Source organism: Ambystoma mexicanum, chromosome 2p, assembly GCF_040938575.1.
Source record: "Ambystoma mexicanum isolate Mex_15411 chromosome 2p, UKY_AmexF1_1, whole genome shotgun sequence".
NCBI lineage: Eukaryota > Metazoa > Chordata > Amphibia > Caudata > Ambystomatidae > Ambystoma > Ambystoma mexicanum.
Window position 1 is genome coordinate 380,001,193 of NC_090923.1, and position 24,920 is coordinate 380,026,112.

A 24,920-nucleotide genomic window follows, 5' to 3' on the forward strand; every position below is an offset into this window, starting at 1 on the left:
TCTGTTCCTTGCACTGAAGTCGTGTTAAAACAAGCATTTGAATGTAGGTATTAGATATGCATTTTCCATGTATTGCTATCGCATGCCTAGGTCCTCAGATTATTTTCCTGCTGTTGTCATCTTATGGCCATGTAATACCATTATGGCCTGGAAAATGCCCATCCCATGCCTAGACACAAGATAAAATAGTTGGATTTGTTAACCCCTTTGCCAACGTTCATGTACCGTTAACAGGCTTGCGAAAGCACAAACTATTCATTCTTCCAGCATTGTAAGGGGCAAACGTATAAACATTGACATGTTCGTTCATGTAACCAACCAACAAACCAACTAACTCTTTAAAAATGTTATTTAATTATTTAGCCAATGCATTCATCAAATGTTTTCTTCCTGATACCGTTTGCCATCCTTTTCAAATTGTACTTTCAAATACGTCCATGTTCTGGCATGTTTTTACTGAAATTCACAGGTTACACTGGAGCTAGCCTTCAATAACTGCATCGGACCATCAAAATAAGTCAATTACAAATGGTACATAATCAAATATACGTTCAGGGCATATTCCTGCATGGCTGATGCTGTCCGCATTTCAAAATCATGATTTCACAAGCAAAACAATTTCCCCAGGTCCAAGCCATTCTATTCTGCCCAGTAATGGAAAAAAGTCAGAAAGACCATTTAATACTGAGCGATGAAAAAGCACGGTTTAAAATGCGGGAAAGTGGGTCAACACATGAACAAGTGTCGAACTCTGCTTGTGAAGGGCATTCTGTCATGCGTGGCTTCGAGCATAAGTGAAGTTGTGATCCACCCGTCGGTTTTGGCACCTAAAATGTTGCTCTTTTGAATTAAGTCAAAGGGCTTCGTTTCGAGTTGGCCAGTAAATTTAAAAAAAAAAAACAGTGTCAAACTGATTTTTTTTTTTAAGGCCACCGGTTTACAAACTATTAAACCCAGAAGGAGGCTAGAGCCTCCAGCATATCAATAGAGACATTATCTCCAGAGAAATTGACGTATTGCCACTGGCAGCAATACCCTCATTCCTTCAAAGAAGTCGGATAGGATTTCAGAATAGGGACTAACAAAAACTCACGCCACCGGTTACCGACTACAGTAAAAGGTGATGCAGTGCGCCGGTATTTTATCGTCACAACTCGTAATGAGACTCAAAACAACTGCTTCTATGGCCCAATAATTTCACAGAGTGCAACATTTGCACTTTCCACTAGACGTTGGCTAGAGATATTTGACACTTGGCGAGTAAGAAATCGTGTACTGTGAGGTGGCAAGTCACTTTTATGGTTGATTAGTAGCTTGCAACTTTTAGTTTTGCCCACTGCAATGTGTTATTTGTACTTCTACAATCTGATGCTCGATGTCCATTCCAGAGTCTGCCTGTAGAGCTACGTCAAACTTTCTATTTAGCTGTAGCAATGGACACAAGCAGGTCTGCATCAATGAAGCACAACATTCCCAGGGGCCTGTAATCATTTGCCGGTCCGAGACTTCGTTTTGGCAAGCATGATCTTTGAATTCACACCAGAGGGAGGCAGATCTTTATGTCGTGTGTTCCGTTCGTTCGCTGCTTCATGTTTAGGCTTCCCAACTCCAACAGGAGATTTTGCTCTTCCTAGAAGAAACGGTTCCCACTTCGGAATGATTTCTTGAAGCGATGCCCAGTAAGAAGTCTATAAAACAACAATAGAACGCACAATTTAATTCACACATGCACACACACGAAATGCACACATTAGCTTACACAAACTGAAATTCCGAGCTCCTGTTTAACAATTTCTCAAGCCCACAAATTCACTGTAAATAGTTCTCATCCTAATTGTAGGTTTTTAACAAAATCAAATCAAGTTTGCCGTGATGTAGGAGGCCCTCTTGTGGATGTTTTGTGAATATATATTTATCTTCACGACAGTCGATCTCATCTAACTTTTTCTAGGAAATTCTGCAGTTCTACGGCCACAGTAATAGAGCTTTTAAGCGGAGAAAAAGACTACGAACTCACCCCAATCGGAAAATCAGATCGGGTATTAAAAGTCATTATGGGTACCGTCAACAAAGACCAATTTTGTGAAATTACTAAAGCACTGCTCCTGAAAACGATGTCTCTAGCTGCAGTGTTCCACTCTGGTCAAAAACAGGTCCAGGCCAGCCTCACCTAGTGTGATGGGAAACAATTCTTAATATGCCAATGTACTGTGAATTATATTGCTACTTTACTCCAGGGATGTTTCGGACAAGAAAATAAAATAGTTTAATTCTATGCTTCAACTTCTTTAATATACTCTTCAGCAGGTTATACAAAATAACAGACAAAACAGTGAAAGTGCTGCTTTCAGCTACTCATTTTCGTTTCCTTTTTCCTTTGCTTTTGAAACTACATTTCCCTCCGTCTCTGCAGTCCCTGCCCAGTCTATATGTCACTTCCTGCCTCGGACTCCTCTTCTTTTCCTGCTCATCAGCAAGATAAGTAGATTTTTCTTAGCTCAAGCGAATGCAAGTCATATTAGGGTTATTTTATTACAATCGAGTGGGAGTGCCGCTCACAGAATACTATCCTGATATGATAAGCATTTGTATGAATAACAGTACTGTTACTGTGTCAGGAGTTTAGATAAAACACCACTGCCCCTCATAATTGCAGCGATTTCCCAGACCACGCACGCTGGGGCTGCACTGCATTAGAACAGGAGCACATCGTTTCGCAGGGCAGGAAAGAGACGGTACCCCTGTCGCACAACCGACACATCTGGGGGCCTGGGTCCTTTGCAGGGAATAACGCAGACCCGCCAGAAGCAGAGTGGAGCATCAGGAGGGAGTGGCCCCCTCCCTCGCGGAGAAGGAGCTGTCTCACTCATTACAGGAGGAGTACCGTCGCTCACAATCACCAGGAGATCGAGCGAACTCGACCGCAACGGCAAACCCGCCCGTGGCAGTGATTTTAAGGATATAACCTTCGACGCATATTAACAGGATACTTTCCCAACACAGAGCGAGCAGCACAGAACTGCCAATTACGCAATAAGGCACATGAAAGCCAGCCACAAGCCTCAAGAGCTCACGGTTGAGCACCACTCACATGACAGAACCAGTGAAAAGGCAGAACTCTATTGAGAGAACCAATAAAAGCCTTCACAGGCACTACAAACAGCAAGGTACTTGCCACAGTGGAAAAAAAAAAGAAAAATATATATAACTTGTATACAAATGAAAGTTCCTCCATCCACACACGCAGTAATGGACGTGCCACTCATCCTGCAAGTCCAGGTACGGGCACTAAGCACCCAGACCCGATGTCTGAATTTGAATGGAGCGAATAGGAGCAGGCACTTGACCTAGCCGACAGCTTTAAAGAGGTGCTAGGGAGCTCGTTGGTGGATGCTGTGGCACAGGGAGTCAGACCCTTACAAGACAGACTGGCTATGCTACAATTGATACTGAGCCAGCCTCGTACAAGCACCCAGGTGAAACATAGCACATCCACCAAGACCTCAGACTGAGGCAATGAGGGGTGTACAGGTGTAGAGAGACCCATAAGAGGAAATCCTCTACTGACCCCCCCCCCCCCTCCGAGTCGTTCAAGGGGCAAACAAAGAGGCCCCAGAGGCTTCTGAAACCTTCGTGAAGCTGAGAGACGCCTTCCTATAGAAATCAGCGATGCCAAGCCTCAAGACCCCTTCCACAGGGGAAGATAATAAAGAGTACTACACTTGAGGACTTGGAAGACGTCTCCAGAGGCAGTACTGTCCTCGCAAGAGGAATTGGAGGAGCCAGAAGACCACCAGCGGAAGCCATCCAGGGGTGAAAGAGCCCGGAAAGACAAACATATAGAGAGTGAAAAAGAGGAGCTAGCAGACATGTTCGCACCGGAGAATATCAAACTCTAGATCAACGGACTGGCAGCCCTTACCCAGAGTATTAAAATACATGGTGCAGCAGCTCAGGGAAGCGCTGGACAAAGAAGCACTACAGCGCATGAGGGCAGAGTGCCCCAACCAGATTTATCTTGTGAAGTGGCAGAGGCACCAGAATTGGACCCAAAAATGCTGGCCTTTGTCACTAAGACTAATGGAGACCCACACAAAGGAATAGACAGGTCCTGGCGAAGCTGCCAAGAGAAGGTACTAGAGCTAGAGCAGGTCCACTAGTGAAATTAATGGACCTAGCAGAACGTGCGAGGTACCAGAGAGCAGGTAGACCCAGATGCACTGGCAAATGGGCCAAGAGAGCAGTCTGCCTGCTCGGAAACTCAAACTGATATATCCTCAGAGAGGAGGAGGGCTCTTTTACTTAAGATTGACGTGAAGCTAGGAGACTTGGCCACGTACGAAGCAGGAGAAGGTGCACAAGGACTCCTACTCGAAGAGATCTTCAGGAAAGAGATAGTAGGTTCGCTAGAGAAAGCCCAAGCCTCCATAAGGAAGATCTTCCCAAGAAGAGCTTTTGCAGGGACCAGCCACTACAGAGGTCACGCAATCCGTCTATTCCAAGGTGCGAGGAGATCTCAAAACAATACAGCACATTACTGGGAGAATAGGCAGCAAGACTCCTTTTTCCCCACCAGAGGATGCTTCCCCAGAGGTTGCGGTGGTAGGTGACCATTAAGAGGACAAGGTCTCGTCACAGGTGAGCACCCACTCATACCCATCCGTTGGGGGAGGACAAGGGAATTTTGGTGGAACTGGCGCAAGCTTTCCAGCGATACATGGGTGCCAAAGAGTGCTGCAATTAGAATTTGTACTGCAGCCAGTACAAACAAGCACCCTGCATGAGATTTACATAGCACAGGCAGAGACAAACATCCTGCATTACGAGCACGAACCGCTCAAGCAGAAGAGAGCCATCGAGCGATTCTCGACACCACCACACTTCATAAGCAACATAGTCTTAGTCCACAGGAAAGAGAAAGTGAGTCCAGTCATACACTTAAAATAACTGAACAGCTGGATAGTATACCGACATTTGAAGATGGAGGGCATACACCAGCTGCAAGACACCTTGAGAGAGGGAGACTAGTTAACCAGTATAGATCTGAAAGACGCCTACCTCACGCTACCGGTCCAAGAGAACTGCTGACCATTTCTAGCATTCATCTGGGAAGGGCAGCTCTGGCAATTCAGGACGATGCCTTTCGGCCTAGCATAGGCACATGGGCAGTCACCATACTCCTGAAACGAGCAGCAGCAGCGATCAGGGAGAAAGGGATCTGTATTTTCAACTACATGGACGATATACTTCTATTAGCGAACAGCAAGGAAACGCTACAATATCAGACTTCATGGGTGAAGGAGTTACTACAGTCTCTGGAATTTCTAGTGAATCAGGAGAAATCAGACAACCCTAGCAAGAAGGCTAGACTTTTCAGGTTTCGTGCGAAACACCAAACTAGCGGGACTGGAACTACCAGCCAGGAAAATGTGCAAAGGAAATCGGAGCATGCCTCGCCAAACAGATAATCTCCCTCAGAGTGCTGGCGAGGAAAATGGGACTGCTGGCATCTTCTATCCAAGCCATCTTTCCAGGTCCCCTACATTATCGAGCTCTCAAGAGACTAAAAATAAAACATCTCCAACAAGGTCTGAGATACCAGCAGAGAGTTCCGCTAGATCGCGAGTCTATCACAGAGATGGAATGGTGGCTGAACAACATGGAAGCGTAGCATGAGCGAGCCATCTTCGGGGGCCGTCCAGATCTGGTCATAGAGTCAGGCGCCAGCAGGATAGGATGGGGGGCACGCTACGGCTCGCTAGAGACAGGAGGAAAATGGAACACAGAAGAACTGCGCTTTCATATAAACGGTTTAGAACTCCTAGCCGGATCCTTCAAGATCAAGGCTTTTACGAAAGGGAGAGTGAACTCATGCATTCTGTTGAAGATGGACAACATCTCAGCAGTGAGATACATCAATCACCTGGGAGGGACCAGGTCCAAGCTCTTAGCAAAGTTAGTGAAGGACTTTTGGCACTTCTGCCTCCAGTCAGGGACGTCGATCACAGCAGAGTACCTGCCAGGGGCTCTCAATATGGTTATCAAACTGGAACTCACTATATCTGACAGACTCCAGCGACTATAAACTGGACCCAAACATTTTCCAGCAGCTGGAACAGCTATGGGGGCCAGTGCACATATACCTATTTGCATCTCGGCTGAATGCACAGAAAGACAGCAACTACAGCTGGAGATTAGACCCGTCGGCTCTGGGAGCCAATGCTTTTCTACAAGACTGGAGAGTGAAACTGCTCTACGCATTTTCCCCCTTCGTAAAGATGAGCAGAGTTCTGGCGAAAGCCAGGAGAGAGCAGTCGGAGCTAGTGCTCATTGCTCCAATGTGGAAGGCTCAAGTGTGATTTTCTACCTTGGTGGAGCTGAACACAGATTTTCTGCACATCTTACCAGATGGAGAACACCTGCTCATGGACCCAGCTGGGTTATTCCATCCTCCAAGAGTCAAAGGGACTGTCCCGCTCATAGCGTGCAGGATATCAGGAGACACTGGGCACTGCCAGGCATTTCTAAAGAAGCTGCTAAGCTTATCACAGAGTCATGGGCACCATCCACTCAGAGGAGCTATGACACGGCTTGGAATAAATGGTCAACCTAGTGCAGAGGGAGACGTTTTCATCCCATTTTGGGTCCTATAGTAGCTGTCCTGAATTTCCTCGCATCCCTTCTGCAGGACAGTAGGGCATTCAGAACCCTTGGCATGTATAGATCAGCAAGATCGGCAGGACATCTGCCCGTAGCGGGAATTCCGATGTGTGAAAACCCTTCAGTAGAGAAGTTTATGAAAGGGGCCCGCTTCAAGGTTCCGAAGTACGTGCAGCTCTGGGACGTAACAGTAGTCCTACTCCTGTTGGCGAGCTGACCAGTTAATAGTTAATAAATAACTATACTTGAAACAGCTATCGGGTAAATTAGCCAGGCTACTATACCTCTGCAGACGACTAGCAAGACAGAGCGCTGGAGGTGAACAGGAAGACTTTGCCCAGAAGGAGTAATCTTTTCCTCTGGCGAGGAGGACAAAGTCGAACTCTTCCTCGATTTCATACCCCTATCTACCAAACCATCCCAAGTGGTGCGTGGCAGCATGTATCGGAGAGTACGAGAATAGGACTGCAGAGTCTAGATCAGCAGGCGTCACACAGTAGTCAATACCGCGCAGGAAGCTTTTCCATGCAATAGCAACAGCCACCATTGCAAGGTGCGAGGAAGTATGCATCTAGCAGGCATAGATTTATGTAAGTTCAGAGCGCATTCAGTAAGATGCGCAATGGCTTTGAAAGCATACGTGACAGGAGTGACTCTTCAACATATTATGCATGTTCCCGACTGGGCTAGCAATAGCGTATTTAAAACCTTTCACTTTAAGCCGATCGAAGGGTTGGCAGCAGATGTAATGGGAAGCTTTGAACAAGCCTAATGCTCGCCTCCAGTCTTGACATACAATGAAGATTACCCCTGCATACTGAGCAGGGAGTCTTGATTCTATAAAAGACAAGGAGGCGAACATTCATTTCCATCCCTATTCAAGTACCGTTTTGAATCATAGAATGTGAATGTTATTATCGTATGACAAACAGTTCATGGACTCCACCCTAACGAGTGTGTCCTTTATTGCTTGCAGGGGAAGACTAGAAAGCTATCTGAGCGGCAGAATGCAGCAAGCAGCTTGGTTGGGAGTAAGCGATACAACAGCAAGCGCACAACGAGTTGAGGCAGTTGGAAGCCCAAAGTTCTAGAATTTCCGTTTGGTTAAAGTTACAAAGATGGATCACTTCAGAGCATCCAAAGAAGAGGAGGAGGAGGAGGAGTCAGAAGCAGGCAGTGACATATAGACTGGGCAGGTAATGCCAGGGACTATATAGACAGAGGGAAATGTTTTTTTTTCTGTTATTTAGTTGAACCTGCTGAAGAGTATATTAAAGAAGTTGAAGCATAATGCTCATCTCCTTACCTTTAATAGAATTCATACTGCCTGCGCAGTACGCAGGGGTAATCTTCATTCCGTTTAAGATAGGTTCTTTAGTCACAAAGCAATAAGGGAGATCAACTGATACAGCTGGACCCCTTCAGTGCAGATCTGGACTGGGCATACCTACTATACTTAGTGAATTCATAATAAACATCTAAAAGTGATTTAATGAAAGTTTTAAATACATTGTAACTGAGGAATTAGATCATCTGCACGGTGGGGTGAGCACTCACCTGGGCTTTTTTGAAATTTTATATGAAATTGAATGATGGTAGATCAACCCCTGGATAATGCGTGGGGCTAATCCGCACACATTTTCATATGCTCGCCGCACAACAAACACATAGACCCGTGTACTCTGGGTGGACACATCCTACAGGCGCAGCGCCCCCGGTCACATTTAGTTGGGATGTGACAAGAGCACACAATACATTTCAGAAGGTGACGGGCCAAACCTTACTCCTGCTATGGCCAGCATAATTAACAAAGGCTCCATGGATCCTCACAGTACTTTTGTTTAGCCCTGCAGATGGTGGCAGCAATTAACATAATTAACATACTAATACAGTGTACTTCAAACAGGCTCACATTGGGCCTGGCTGCAGAGGATAACAAAGGAGACATCAAACCCCAAAAACCTTTGATAGGCACTGTGTCCACCTGAAGCCAGCTCCCGCCCTTAGTATCAACGGATAGTGAAATGTCATGTCTGGAACTGTGCGTTTCACAGTAGTCATTTCTGCAGGGGGACCCAATTCAGAAGGTAAAAGTATGTGGATTGATGTTGCCATAAAGTCTTATCCTGCTGCAGTTTCAAGGAAGACCTGACGCTTTAATCAGGAACCACAGAGCTCCATTGACCAGAGAGACCCTTTGATCCACAACAGACAGGAAGATGGGTGGGACTTTACATGTATTGACCCTTTTACCTTTTCCGTTGCAAAGCACTCCGTTTATGGCCTCATGCATACAGGAGGTTGTTGGTGGGGACACAGGATTGGTTAATTAAAGTAGGCTTCGCCTACACAAATCCCTGTGGGCCACTTGGCTTTATAAGAGGGTTGAGCCCCTCTTTTGGGAAGATCATCTGAAGGCGTCGCCTACCATTGCACTCTGGCTGAAGCTACCGTCTGCCTTACATCTTCCGCCAGTGAAGGAAGGCCTCTACCTCCAAGAGGGAAGCAAGATCCTGCGCCCTACACTTCTCCCAGGGAATTGAGGGAGATATCAAATCCAGAGGCGCTTCCAGCAGCTCAAGAACCAGTACCCAGCCAGCACACAGCATGCCCTGCTAGGCTCTACAGCAATCTCCCTAGGTGGGAAGTGCCAGAGAGTCTCTGAACGAGACCAAGGACAAGGCAGCTGCGTATTAACACTCTCCTCAGCTTTGGGCCGTCTGCATTAAAGGACGACACAAGCCCAATGAAGAAGCTAGGAGGAGAGCATCGACAAGCATCTACCAATGTCTGCCGTAAAGGAAATTTTCACGTCAGTCGAACCCCTCGAGCTGCAACCGACTGTACCGCTGACTGTTACGCCGCAGTCGCTAACGCCGTCCGAGACTCCTTGACCACTGCTTCAGAACCAACCGCCGACCAGCACCGACAACGATTCCTGACCCAGAGCCACTGTGTAGGCCAGCCTGCAGCCGTCTGTCTAGCTTCGCTCGCCAAACTGAAAGCATGCCCGATACGGGCAGCTGTCTCCCATCTTGAACTTATTGGAGAAGCTGCAAAGCGCTCTGAAACCGACTCGAAGGTGTCGAGCACCAAGAACATTTACAGCACAAGGTACATTGTGGTTGTCACAGTGCCTGCCCCAGAAATCTGGAGCAAACAAGTCTGCCCAGAGTATTGGCACCCTTGAGGACTTTTAAGGCCCCAAAGGATTGCCTGAGGGCTTCTGGGACTCAGTCCTGGCACCGATGGCGCCAGTCACATACTGCCTTTTTAGGCAAGACAGGTTATCAAGTAACAGAACCATGCACAGCCCAGTCTGAGGTTGGTTGAAGGAACTACTTTATCTGGGGACTATTTGATAAGGTGTGGTGCAGGGACTACTTTACCTGGGAACAAATTCTGGGAAGCTATTTAATCCACGCCCGAAGAACATAACACGCTTCGCGTTATTCTGCACTCCTGCAGCGTAACACTCACCGTGCCTGCAGTTCCAGTCCTGTCTTCAGCCACGCCCGTCCTGGTCATCGCGATCCGTGCCTACAAAGGAAGGAGAGATCACAGATTAGAACAAGAGCTTTACCTGATACTCTTGCACCATCACTTGGGAGTCTCCGCGTCTGCAGAAAAAGGAACATCAGTTACCCGCGCTACCTAAGAACCAGTTTAAAGACAATTAGCATAGTGCAGCGTGATACTCACCTAAGCGCTGTACGTCCAGGCGATGCAACGAGGCATTCTCACGTGATCGCCGTCCCGGTGCAGCCACATCTGCAGAACAAGGAAAGAACACAACAGGTGAGCTGCTCTTCGTTAAAGGACATTCAATCTCGCGCAGCATAATACTCACCAGAAGCAGTATTCACTTGCGGTTCCACGAGTCACCATTATACGACCTTTGCTCCGGTGGCGCCGCACCTGCAGAAATAAAAGGAGACAGCAGATTAATACCACGAAAGAACAATATCACTTGTTATGCCTTTTTGAAATCGTGCAAGTATTGAAACTTACTTTGGCATTACCTCATCTTATCCGGAGGGGAGTGGCCGTTCTTCGGGAGTATCTCAAAGGGGAATCTGCAAAGAAAGGTACAAGAGTGAACTTTAAGACAACCAGAACTCTAAAGCATTTCACGCTATGTAGAATTGGCATAAAGACTTAACTCAGAGTCATTGTTGTCTGGAACCCTGCCATAAGGCTACAGGATCAGTGAATTTAACTGGATCCCTGAATTTCGATGCACCCCTGCTCACAGTCGCAGGATGGAGAGCCCATCCTTCATAACATTAAGGTGAGACACAGTGAAGGGACATTGGGAGGTCGCAGAGGTGGAAGTTGGCCCTTCTCCTTACAGCTAGTTAATTTATCACTTTCACCATTTTAGGCAAATCTTCCTTCGTGCCAAACAGACAAAACTAAAGGGGCAGGTGCAGTCACTCATCACTTCGCTACGAGTCACGCTGGTGGAGACCGCTGCAGTCCAGCTTCGTTCGGCGCCTCTGTGGAAACCAGGTGAGCGTAACAGTGGTTCTGTCCCCCAGTTCTTCTCCGAAGGCCCCTAGTGACATTTTAGGACCCATTGCTCCTTTTGTGTTGAAACCAAGTATCCTTGAACTATGGCGATTAATTACTATACCGGCTACTCTGTCAGTATCCAGCGTGCATCCCTTATCCACCTTTGAAACTGTCTGGCCTCTGCATTCATTTACAGGGTGGGTTGTATTTTGAAGTGTGCTAAAACTGTCTATTGTGATAATAATAAAGGAGATATTTGTATAATACCTTAACTAGACAGTCCCTTTTATCTTTAGGTAATTGTTTTTTCTTTGTGTTGAAACTAACCAACGATCCACGAACTTTCGGAGACAAGCCCACCATTCCATCCATGTTACCAAAATTGGACAATGAGGTTTATAATTGACGTGCGTTTCAATCTGTTCGGATTTGTGGGATATAATCAAAGGCCCCAAACCAACAGTACAGAAGGGCCCACTTGGAAACTGACCTGCCAGCATTCAGAAACCTTCACAGTGAAAAGAACAAGTTACTTTCTTACCTGGTAACGTTCTTTCGATGGGATGGTCCGACGACGTATTCCATATCTATGACAGGTGACACCAGTTTTCTGCTAGTCAGACACACAAGGCCTTGCGGAACGCAAGCTGCAATCGCAAAAGAAATTCTGCAGCGGGGAAGGAAGGGACGGAGCGATATGGAATACGTTGTCGGACCATCCCATCGAAAGAACGTTACCAGGTAAGAAAGTAACTTGTTCTTCGAGGGGATTGGGTCCTCCAACATATTCCATATCTATGACAGACTCCCAAAGCAGTAACAAGCAAGGAGGAGGGAAAATAATTTAGAACACAAATTTAGCATGCCCGATCAAATTGCGGAATAAAGGGCTGCCTTGCCAAAGGCCAGATCCTGCCCTCGGATGGAATCGAGGGAGTAGTGATGTATAAAAGTATGTACTGAAGCCCAGGTGGCTGCATCACAGACGTGATGAATAGGAACACCCCTCTGCAGGGCAGTAGACGCAGCCACTCCCCTGGTAGAATGGGCCCGCAAGCCAGCCGGAGGGTCCTTACCCGCCAAGCGGTAACACTCGGAGATAGCTAAAATAATCCAACGAGACAAAGTCTGTTTTGTCACAGCTTGTCCCAAACGCTTTCCAGCGTAACCAATGAAAAGTTGATCGTCCACTCTGACCCGGGACATGCGCGAAATATAAAAGCTCAACGCTCTCCTAGGATCAAGCATATGGAGCCTCTCCTCTTCCTTACCAGGATGTGGAGGAGGATAGAATGCCAGAAGAACAACCTTCTGGCTCAAATGAAAATCGGAAACCACCTTCGGAAGAAAGAAAGGACGAACTCTAAGGACAACCCTGTCCTTATGAAACACAGTGAAGGGTGGCTTAACTGAAAGTGCCTGTAACTCACTCACTCTGCGAGCGGAAGTAACCGCAACCAAAAACACAGTTTTCAGAGTTAACAGTCTCAAAGGGCAAGAATGCAAAGGCTCAAACGGAGCACCCATAAGAAACTTAACAACAAGGTTCAAATCCCAACCGGGCACCAGAAAAGGTGACGGAGGGAACACATTAGTGAGCCCTTTCAAAAACTGAGAAATTAAAGGAATCTTAAAATAGGAACATTCTTCAGACGAGCGCTTAAATATGGACAGCACCGACGCGCACAAAGCTTTCGACATGCTCGACTGGGGCTATGTTGGGAACATTCTAGAGCACTTTGGCTTTGGCCCGAATTTTGCAAAGTGGGTCCTGGCCATCTACCAAAGACCCTCTACAAATCTTCGCCTCAACGGGGTCAAATCCAGGAGAATAAACATAACTAGAGGCACGAGACAGGGATGCCCTCTCTCCCCACTTATATTCGCCCTATCTATGGAACCATTCGCTGAAAGGGTCCGCTGAAATGCATCAATATTCGGCCTAACGATTAAAAAAGAATCCTACAAAATTGCGCTATACGCGGACGATGTGCTCCTCACACTCACTAGACCAGAAGAGTCAATAAGAGCCCTATGGCAAATGCTCGAAGAATTTCGAGTAGCATCGGGATTCACAATAAACATCACCAAATCCGTCGCACTGGGCATAAACATCCCAAGAAAGTCCAAAGCTCATCTCGAAGAGGAGTTCCAAATCCCCTGGGCAAGAAGCAGCTTCAACTATCTAGGGGTGCATATACCCAATAAAACAGAGAAGCTGTATAAGACTAACTTCCCGGCATTCTTCAGAGATCTGAGAAATGACATCAACCGCTGGAAAAAACAGGAAATCTCCTGGTTCGGCCGAACTACTGCGATAAAAATGAACCTCACGCCACGGTTGCTATACTATGCCCAAGCCCTGCCGGTGTCGATCCGGGAAAAGGCCCTGCAAAAACTGCAAGGAGAGGTGCTGAATCTAGTCTGGGAAGGAAAGAAATCTCGTATCCCAAAACGCATCATGCTCCGAAGTGCCGCCCTGGGCGGCCTAGGGGTCCCAGACGCGTCAAGGTACTGCCTTGCGGCCCAACTGGCCCCGGCCTTTGCCTGGAAGCTTCCAACCAACCAACCCCGGTGGCTACAACTGGAGGAAGATTGGAGCCAGACCCCACTGGAATCCTTGCCCCACTCCAGGGAGCCCAAAGGGGCCCGGGACCTGGGCCCCCTACCAGCAACAAAAAACACAGTCGCCAGCTGGAAAGCGGCTGCACGCCGGTGGAAATGCAGAGGCACAATGGGTCCACTCACGCCAATTTGGAACAATCCTGACTTCTCCCCCGGAATTACACCAAATCAGTTCACGGAGTGTCGAGCCGGTGGCTTAGAAACTATTTCCGATTTCTTCGAGAATGGCCTCCCTTTGAACTTCGAAGAGTGTAAAGCAAAGTTCAAGATCCAGGAAACAGAAAGGTTCCGCTATTCTAAGAACACTCGCGGTGTCCGGGGAGTGTTCGTAGGGGGTGTCCTGGGGACGCTGTCCGTATTGTTCTCTGTCAAGTTGAATGTGTTCTAAGAACACCCGCGGTGTCCTGAAATGTTCGCAAATAAACAAAATGGGGGTGTTCTGAAGACGTTTTTGAGAACACTCCCGGTGTCCTGGAATGTTCGTAGGGGGTGTCCTTAGGACGCTGTCCGTATTGTTCGTTGTTAAGTTGAAAGTGTTCTAAGAACTATCACGTTGTTCTGAAATGTTCGTAGGGGGTGTCCTGAAAACGGTGTCCGTATTGTTCGCTGGCAAGTTCAAAGTGTTCCAAGAACACTCACATTGTTCGCGGACATTAAAAGTTTCCCATAGATCATAGTTGAAATGTTTGACTCTATGGATGTGATATGCTGCGGTGGTTGTTGCCAGGGCATAGAGTCTTCGGTGCATGGCCATTTGAAATGTTTGACTCTATGGATGTGATATGCTGCGGTGGTTGTTGCCAGGGCATAGAGTCTTCGGTGCATGGCCATTTGGCCAAGACTGTATGCCCTGGCAACAACCACCGCAGCATATCACATTCATATTTGCTTATAACTTTGGGTGAAAAACAAATGTATAAGGAACAAAGGTATTAGATACTATGGATGTGATATGCTGCTATGGTTGTCCTTATTATTGTATACTTACTGTTTGGTCTAGTAATGGGAGTCCATGGTTTTCTTCTTCATTTCAGTGATAAAAGAAAATAGCATGTTAGTATTAGTAGTTTTTAATGACGTATTACATTGTATAAGCAATATACTTTTATTTTTTTTCGACCCTCATATTTAGTAGAGTACACATCAGAGTACTGTGCATTTTGCTCAGTTTCTGTGTTTGTTGCTAAAATCATTGGGTCTGTGGGAGAAAAAAAAATCCATGTTGGATTAAAAAAAAAAACCTTTTTCTGTTATGCTACAGTTTATTTGTTTGTTTTTTTCAGTGTTCACTTGTTGTTTCTGGCTAATGCTTTATACTTTGCTTTGTTGTAATTTTTTGGAGCAGTAACAGATTCTTCATTTCTTTTGATATTATAAAACTTTGGAGCAGTTAGATACCAATTGGCATGTTCTAACTGTCTATTTTTTTAATATATTTTAGTGGTTTTGATTTATCTATTTGGATATTGTTAAATTTTGGGACAGTTAGATACCAATTGGCGTATTCTAACTGTGTATTTTTTGGTCTAATTTAGTGGTATTCATTTATCCGATTAGTTGTTGTAGAATTTTTGAGCAGTTAGATAGCTTTTGGAGTATTCTAACAGTTTATATTTTTTTAACACAAATTTACTTAAAGGTTTAAATACAGTTTATTTATCAAATTTTGGTTTTAAAACATCAAATAAGCGTTTGTAAGATTTGCCGGCAATCTCTGCTTTAGAGTAATGGTACTATCATTACATTCAAACCATCCACATTTCTTTTTTATATATGCCGTGTAGTGCCCTGAATTGGTTGTGGCTCCTGCGTGGTAGATTATACCTATTGTTGTGAAGGTTTTCTTACCAAGTGATATTTGACTATGTGTGAATCCAGTCAGCTTGCAGTTGTTTTTGGTACCATCTGCATTGTAACGTAGAAGCATTAGTATTACGTATTTACTATGTGTTTGTATTACTAACGTGGAGCGATTATCTGAATTGCAGGTAGAGCATAATCTACCATGGTTTGCATTTTGTACAAGTTGCTGAAATGGAATGGATTCACAATTTGGTATTGATATATATATGAAGCGTTCATTGGGAATTCCTTCTTGTGTCACATTGTTGCACAGAGTGCATGTATGTTTCCACATGTATGAAATCTGGAAGATTTCATTTATAGGTATGTTTTTGTTTTCCAGTACTAATAGTAAGTACATTAGAAATTCTTGTGGATTTTCCTGTGAGTTAATAGTGAATTTCACCATTCCAGCACAGAAGTCCAATTGTCGTCTTATTCCAAAAACACCAAAAACACTATATGTGTTGTCAGGATTGTTTGCTGCATTTCTGTGAAGTACTAACATTTGCAAACACAAAGGGTCTGTACTGTGTAAGTAAATGTTGTCAACAATTGGTGGTAATTGTTGATTCATTGCTACATTTGCATAGCAACTTACACCAACTATATTTGAGAATTTAAATGGTCCAGGTAGTTCTGTATCTAACTGCTTTTTTTGGAGTTTGTCTTCCTTCTTTAAAGAAGTTCCTGGTTTACTTTCTCCAATTGATTCTTTTTTGTTTGTGGTACTTGATGAAGTATTAGTTTCTTTTACTCTCTTTGGAGGATTTGCAGGGACGTCCTGTTGCATTTCTGTTTGATTTAGTTTTCTTTTGGAACGTTTTAGTTTTTGTGGAACAGAATATGTGTTTAGATGGGGAGTGTATAGTGAGCGAAGTCTCTTATATTCTAAAATGCAAGGAATATCAGCGTTTACTTTACTTGCATCAAAGTTGATTAGAAATAGACCGTCAAGTGTACGTAAGCGTGATAGTGCTACGTAGCTCATGCCTTCTTTAAAGACTGTTACCAATATCTATCATTGCTTTGTCTAGGGTAAGACCTTCTGATTTATGAATCGTGACTGCGTATGCAAGAGTTAGAGAAAATTGTTCTCTGCGTACATACATATCTTTGAAGAGAAGGAATCTAGCTGTTGAGCGTCCTATCCGTTTTACTTCTGAAAGTTTGTCAAAGAGTATATTGACAAACTGAATTTTGTTGTTGCGTGGGTATGTTTGAAAGCCAACAACTGTACCCAGTGCTCCATTAACTAGTCCTTGGTCCACGTCAAGGTTACGTTTAAGCATTACTCTGCAATTTAAGGATAATTTTAACATCTTTTCTAAGCCTGCTGTGTTTGAGATTGATTTTTCTAAATTATTTAGTCTTGTTGTGGCTTGGTCACACATGGGTAGTGTCATACCATGTACATCTAGTTTGTCTGTGGCGCTAATTTCCATTATTGGTTGCATTTCTTTACTTAACATTATTTCATTGAATTTGAGACAGCTTGCAAGAGTTGGCATTAAGGCCATACAATTGACATTTTTGTGGGCTAATTGTTCCATAACATCTGTAGAACATGCATTATCGCCATAAAGTGCATTAATGTGCCGGGTTTTCAATGTTCTGCTTCTTTAGAAAGTATACCAACTCTCAAACTTTTTAAAATGTTGGCATAAGTTAGATCTGCAGATTGGCGCATGTTTTCTGTTAATTCTCTGTATTGGAAATGTTGCCAAAGGTTGACATTTCCAATGCTGCCAACATTTTTACGGCAGAGTTTGTGCCCTAATGTTTTAAAAATAGGTTCACCTTTTACTGGTGTTAATTGAAGCAGATCTCCAAAAACAATAATGTGTTTTCCTGCAAAGAGCTCTCCATAGTCTGTTTTGAGTACTTCTTGTAATCTGAGGTGAATCAAAGCTAACATCAGGTTGGAGACCATGCTCACTTCATCTATTAGTAGCATTTTCATTTGTTTCAATACTCTGCGTAATTCCATTGCAGCTTCTGCAGAAAGTTTGTAATAGTCTAATTTGTTCTGGTGTTCTACTGGTAATATTAGTAATCGGTGTAATGTAACACCACCTATGTTGTAGGCAGCTAAACCTGTGGGGGCAGTGACAACAGCAGACAGTTTGTTGTTTGTCAATTGTTGAAGGAACTTACTAATGATTTTGATTAGGAATGTTTTGCAAGAACGAGCTTCACCACTGACGTACAGTAGTATAGGTTTATAATTATGGCAGGAACATTCTTTATTTTCATGTTTTACACCATGTGCAATTTGTTTTGTTACTTCTTGAAAAATGCTACTTTGCTCATTGTTTAGTTTTGATTGTAGTATAGTTAAGTCTTCCTTATCTTCATACTGACACATGGTGTTTTCTACTTCTATCATAGCTAATTCTGCCTCATTTGTTATTAGTGGTTCTCCCAGTGGTTCTTGGCTTCCTGTTACAGACGGTTGACTACTGTCAGGAGTATCCTTATCTAGTTGGGCTTGGAGTTCTTCTTCATGTTGCTGTTCATTGTGCAACATTGTTTTGTACTGTGTAAAGTTTACATCAGTTATAGTGCTTTCATTTGCTTTGAAAGCATCCTCATATGAGTCATAGTTATCTAGTAATTGTTCTTCTTTTCTCCATGGTTTGAGGAGTTGTAGCAGGGACATGTAATATACTTCTTTATGTTGAGGAGTCTTCAATGACAATTTGATATGATTAATTAAATTTGGTTTAGTGAGTTTAACTAAGCTGCCTTCACAGTCTGTCACTCTATATTTACCTTTTTTTTCATCAGGTTTCATATTATTTTTGTATGTGTAGATTTGGGCTATTTGGTATAGACACATGTTTTCCAAAGTATTACTTCTGTTTGGGTAGTATGTGTCCAATAAATTATTTTTTAAAATGTCTTGGCTGTTGGGATCATGTTTGGCTATTGTTTCTATATCTTCATATGATTTTAGAACTCTTTTTCTAGATTTAGCTGGACCAAGACTTAGCCATACTATATTTTCAGATTTACCATACAATGAAGTACCAGTTAAACGATCAGCTGCTTCATAAGATCCACATTCTCTATGGGTGAGCATTTTTATGCCCAAGCTGTATAATTTCTGAGATACTGTTTTATCTGATGACAGGTCATTCCAGAGGTCTTGGAGCTCTGTATTTTCTGCTTTAGTTAAGTATGCTGTGACATATCGTGCAACTGCAGTAGAATTGTCTGCAATGTACTGCACATCTATGTTTGCTTTCCATAAGTGGGCAATGATTGCATTATAATGATTGATATATTTTTCTTCTTCTTTTCTTTTTATGTAATAGGTATTTTTAGGTAACTTACCTTTAACACTATGTCTAACTGAAGACATGAGGTTGTTTACTTGACCTGTATCTGTAACTGGTCTAGGGAAACCAAATCGGCATTTGGTGTAGTATTTGCCTTTGTTTTTGTATTTGCGACGACAATATTTTCCACATTTGTGTCTTTGAAATTGTAAAATTTGTGCATGAAGATCACTATTTGTGGCTTCCGATGGAATTTCACAAGTGACATTTTTCAATAAACTGTAAAACAGTGGCATCACGGTCTTGACCAAATTTAGGAGCATCTTTAATCCATAAAAGCATGTGGATATGTGGTGCTCCTCTGGCTTGGTATTCTTTTCTCCAAAAGAAGTGTTGCACTTCTCCAAGGGGAGGAACAGTTTTATTACAAATAAAATGTAGCATAGCAATGAAGCGATGGTGAAAATATCTTGAAACATTAACAGGATCCAAAGAACAAAGTTCTCCAGGTGTTAGAATATCTATGTTTGTTTTGTTTTTATTTGATATGTGTAGGGAATCATGTAAATCTTCCCATGCATATTCTGCACAACTTAATGTAACAAACCAAGTGGGTGGGCCAAGGGTTCTGATCATACAACGTACATCTCCATGACGTCAAAACCAACTCTTTAGTACCACGCATATTTGCTAATAGATTTGTAATATTTGATTGTAAAACCTCATCCTTTTGTTGCACTTTCTCTAATAATTTTGTAGCTGTCATATTTTGAAAGTGTGATCCTGATTTTAATGTGTGCAACTCCGTAACATAAAGTTGCTAGATCACTTTCAAAGAGTAGGTGGAATATGTATTCCACATTTTGTCTAAATCTGGGATCTTCAGAATACATCCGTAATGAGCGGTATTCTGAAGCTGATATTTGAATAGGTCTATCATCATACCTTCCTCCTTTGCCAGTAGGAAAAAGTAGAGGAAAAGCACGTGCTTCTATACTTTTTTCCATATACTGATTGGCGATCCTTTTGTTTGACGCATTTGGTAAGTTTCCAGTACATCTTGTACGGTGTCATTACAGTGCAAAGGATGAATTGTATAATGGTCTAAAGTATTTGATATTGTAGCAGGATCTAGTAGCTCAAATTGACCAGCTTCTTGTGTTTCTTGAATTATTTCAGTTGTATCTTTCAAGTTTTCTTCAATATTAATTTATTTGTAATATTCATTATTCTCTTTAAGATATTGGAAGGCTTGCCTAACTTTATATAAATCTACCAGCTGTTGCCATATTTTTTTGTCTTTTGTAGGTACTCCATTTCCCAATATAATTAAAGATTGCTGCATTGGACGTTGCACTCCTAGAGTATGCACATTTTCGTTTAGATTTAATGGTAAACTACTTTTCCACAAATGCCTTTTACCAGTTCAGAGGGAGGTAATTTTGCTGTTTTTGGTTGAAGGCGTATTATTGCTTGAAATGGGTGTACTGTTTGAATTATGATGCTCTCATATAAATTAAGTTGTTGTCGAGGTTTTGGTACTGGGTATAATTCCAAATTATTTGTGATAGAACGTGAAGGAGTTTGGTTGTTGTCGAGTTTTGTAGTGCAATAACTGCAAAGTATTAAGGGCTCAGTTATTTCATATTTGTTTTCTGCTACAAGGTAGAGAGCTAATTCAAACCATTTAGAATCTTCATTGGCTTCTATTTTGTATGATAGGTCCACAGTTTTTGTGTTACTTTTATAAAAAATTCTACGGCAACATACACATACATGGTTTGGTACTTCAGCTGATGTACTTTTAAATTTTAGTATTTCTTTTTTGTATGTGTTTAACAAAAGGTTGCCATGTGTAGAATTGTTGCTTAATTGGTTTAAAGCTATTTGATTCTGTAAATGGCTTTCACTTCCAAAATATTTTTTCTGGATATAGTGAATTTCTTCAAGTAGGTCTTTTGCTGTACCATGTAGAAGGATGTTATTTAACTTTGCTAGTGCTAAAGCAGGACTTCTAGCATAGAACAGTTTATAGACCAGATTTCTTATAGTTGAATGATGTGTTGATATCCTTTTGATATCATGGAAAGTGGTTTTACAAGTAGGTCCTGTAATGCAGGCCAATGAATGTCCTTGTAGTCCTGTGTACTTGTGCACTGGACAGGTATCATCTATATTTTGCAGTAATTTAATTTTGATTTTGTCTTTGCTTTTTACATATTTATTGAGGAATTGGCGTAAAGATTTGAAACATTGTTTGGGAATGTTACACATTGACGTGAATGGCCATTTGTACACTAGACGTTCTGATTCAGTTGAATGGAGGGGTAATTCTAAGTTTTCAGGGCATATTTTTGTAAGAAGTACTTCTTGTTCCATTATGGTATTATTCACTTTTTCATAACCTCGACCACTGCTATGTATGGCAATTGTATTTGTTTGCTTTTGTTTGTACGCTTCTTCATTAAAATATGGTTCTGTGCTTGTAGTGTGATTCCATTCACCTCCGCTGATACTTGAGAATTTCTTTCTGTTGATATTTTGCTTATTGAGAAGTCTTTTTTGTAATTTAGTTATTAGTTTTGTTAGTGGTTTCATTTTGTTTAACAGTAAAATAAATACATTTCTTTTGAGAAGAATTGCACTGTCCATCAATGCTTCTAAGATTAATTTCCTACGATAGGTTTTAAGCTTTGAACCTGATTTCTCTCCTGTTTGTATACGATTTTGAAGGACTTTGTGACGGTATATTTTGGCTAAAATACTTTTCTTGGTATGCTTACTTTGCACTATATTAAAATTTGAAGAAGTAGTTTTATCTGTACTGATAGCTGATTTTCTGTTAATTGTTTTTTGGTTTGTTTTACATTTTGATAGAGGAAGCGAAGTTATTGTTCTTGAAACTTCTTGTGTTTCACTAAATGATTGTATTAGCTGTTTTGTTTCAACTTTCTTTTACAAATTCTGCTAGAGATGGAGGCTTATGTTGAACACCTTTATTTTTTTTTTTTTTTTTTTTTTTTTTTTTTGTATTTAATCAACAGATTTTTACAAAAATGATTTTTTGTCGTAAAATTCGCATAACGCTGGTGCTGTCGCTAAAAGTGTTGCTTTAAAATATTGCTTAAAATGTGCCGTCCTCGCGGACTATGCCCGTGGCAGATTTAGTGATTCTAGTATTTTGTACGTAGCTATCTGCCATTTTGTCTTGTCTCCTCCCATTAAGCGAGCCCAACAAGTGTCTTCGTCAGCTATAGTAAAGTCCGAAAAAATATGTCTCAGGTAACGGCTTCTTACTTGTTGGTTTGCAGCACATTTTAGCAATAAATGACGTATTGACTCGATTTCTTGTATATTGCAAAAACGACAGAAATTGGATTCAGTTTTGCCTCTTATTGCCAAGATCTTGTTTGTTGGCAAGAGATTGAGGCGAGCACGTAGTAACATGTCTCTCCCCTTCCTACAAGGGAATTTTTTGATGAATTCTTGTAGTTCGTTTAGTCTTTTTACGTTTGGAGGCAGATGTGCGGTTAACTTGTTTTTTTCTGCAATTTCCAGAGTTCGTATCCAATCGTATTCTCTTAGTTTTTTAAGGACTAATTTCGGGTTGGTGGTTAGTGTTTCTTCGTTCTCCTGAATTTGTTCCAACACCTGGATGTTGTCGTTTTTCCATTTCATTAGGCTTCCAGTATTGGTTCGTTCGAGTTCCTGATTTATCAAATTGTAAATTGATGGAGGCTCCGCCATCCGACATTTCCTATAAAGCATCAATTTTGCCTGTTCGACAGAGCTTTTAAGGGACGGCAAGCTGAGCTCTTTACGAATCGAGGCACCTGATGTTGAGTTAGGCAGCATGAGGACTTTTCTCCAAAACTTTGACTCCATTTTTGTCCAGATATCTAAAGGCAGGTTTATCATGGCATCGCCTCCATATGATAGAGTTGGCATAACTTTTTTCTTGTAAAATTCTCGCACTGGTATCAGCGAGTATCTGCCAAACTTTCTATCTATTGCCCTGGCTTGGGCTGCCATTAGGTTTACTTTCGTTGTTAGTGCTATTTGCATGGCTTTGTCTTGTTTTGTACTGTCTAATGTGACTCCTAGGTATTTAAAGACCAAGACTGTATCAATTGGTTCGCCCTCCAGATTTAAGCTCGGTCCTTTGCTTTTTCTAGTCGCCTTCCCGAATCTCAGCAATTTGGTTTTTTTGATGTTGATTTCTAGCCGGTTTTCTTGCATATACTTCTGCAGACTTGCCATTTGTCGCTGTAGTCCCACGGGAGTGTGGTCCAAAAGTACTAGGTCGTCCGCGTATAAGAGCCTCGTTATTGGTGTTTTACAAATTTTCGGTGGAAAAGATCGTATAGTTGTGTCTGAGCCATTTATATCACCAATAAATGCTAAGAATAAGGCCGGGGCCAGTGGGCACCCCTGTTTCACACCTCTAGCTGTTGGTATCTGGTTTGATAATAAGCCGTTTTGGTCCAAACGGATCCGCATGCTGGTGTCTGTGTATAGTGCCTTAATTGGGTTCAGCAAGGTTGCAGGACAGTCCCATTCCTCCAGTTTAGACCAGAGCCTTGCCCTGTCTATACGATCAAAGGCCTGGGTCAGGTCGATGAAAGCCACAAAGATGCTAGGGCCCCCTTCCAGGACTTTATTTTTCAGGACAGAAAGGAGTAGAATATTGGCCGTCGTGCCCATGTTTTTCTTAAATCCCGTTTGAAATGGGTCTTCACAAGGAGCTTTTGCTGCCCATCGCTTAAAGTGGTCTAGTAACATTGCTCCAAACACTTTCCCTATGACATCGAGGAGCGCAATTGGTCTATAGTTCATTGGATTCTTTTTGTCACCTTTTTTGAAAATGGGTACCACTGTTGCTGATTTCCAGGACGACGGTATAGTTCTCAAATCCGCACATTTTCTGAAGATTTTACTCAGAAGACTTGCCCACTCTTCGGGATTTGTTTTTAAGTCCACATTTGTGACCCCGTCGGGCCCCGGGGCTCTTGAGTTCTTTAGACTTGATATCTTTAGTCGGATCTCCTCGGAGTCGTCTACTTTTAGCCATGGGCCTTGCTCGTGTCCAACGGGTTCGCTAGAGGGTTTCGTTGGAGCCAAATACATTGTTTCAAAGTGTTTTACCCATGTTGTTTCTCCCACCTCATTTATTAATGATTTTTCTTGAACGTCCGTCGTGGCTCTCAAGGTGCTCCAGAATTCTCTTGTGTTTCTCCCACTAATCATTTTCAAGATGTTTTCCGAGTCTTGTTGGTAGAGTTTTAACCTGTGTTCTCTAACCCAGGCTTTGTAGTGCTTTGCTGCCGCCGCTGCTTCTTCGTATGCTGCCGGTGTATCATTAATTTTTGCTCTTCGTTGGATTTTGCGAAGGATGCAGCGTTTCTCCACCAAAGGTTTATCGAACACATGTTTTGGTGGGTTTCCACCAAATTTTTTTACAAATGTAGTTTTTTTGTACTTTGTTAGAAGAGGGATATAGTTAGTTTTGTTCTCCTCCGCTGTTTCCGTCATGGAATTAAATCGATTTTCTAGTTCCACAATGTGCTCCTTTGATAGTTTTAATCGATTGCCTTGTCCGTTGACTATGATATCGGCTTTCATGTAGTCATTCGGGGGGCTTGATGCCTCCCAAGAAGTTGAGAGCAAATTGTGATCACTGGCCCTTGTTCTAATTATTCCAAAGTCTTTTGTTATAGCCAAGATCGGTTCTGTGACGAACATGTAATCTATTGTTGCCTTTGAATTATTTCTTTCCCATGTTGGCAGATGCTTTGGGTCTGGGAAGGCTTCTTGTAAGTTGTGCAGATTTCTTGATTTCATCAGACGGGTCCATAGTATTCCGCGCTGTTCTCCCCGCCGTCTGTTTACTTGACTGCTTCCTTTCTCTGGATCTGTAGAGCATATTGCGTTTAGATCTCCGCAGATCATGAAGTGGTTTACTAAGTGTTCCGCCATGGCTATATCCAGTGCTTC

At 42.7% G+C, this 24,920-nt stretch overlaps 1 protein-coding gene across 3 annotated transcripts in view; it reads right to left on the reverse strand.

The window, feature by feature from the left end:
* Window positions 1–331: 331 nt before the first annotated feature.
* Window positions 332–24,920, reverse strand: part of CEP15 (centrosomal protein 15) — a 228,297-nt gene continuing 203,708 nt past the window's right edge. For all 3 annotated transcript variants that reach the window (XM_069643747.1, XM_069643749.1, XM_069643748.1), the window contains exon 5: window positions 332–1,688. In XM_069643747.1, the coding sequence (XP_069499848.1) occupies window positions 1,488–1,688 (201 nt within the window). In that variant the 3' untranslated portion in view covers window positions 332–1,487. The remainder of the gene's footprint in view (window positions 1,689–24,920) is intronic.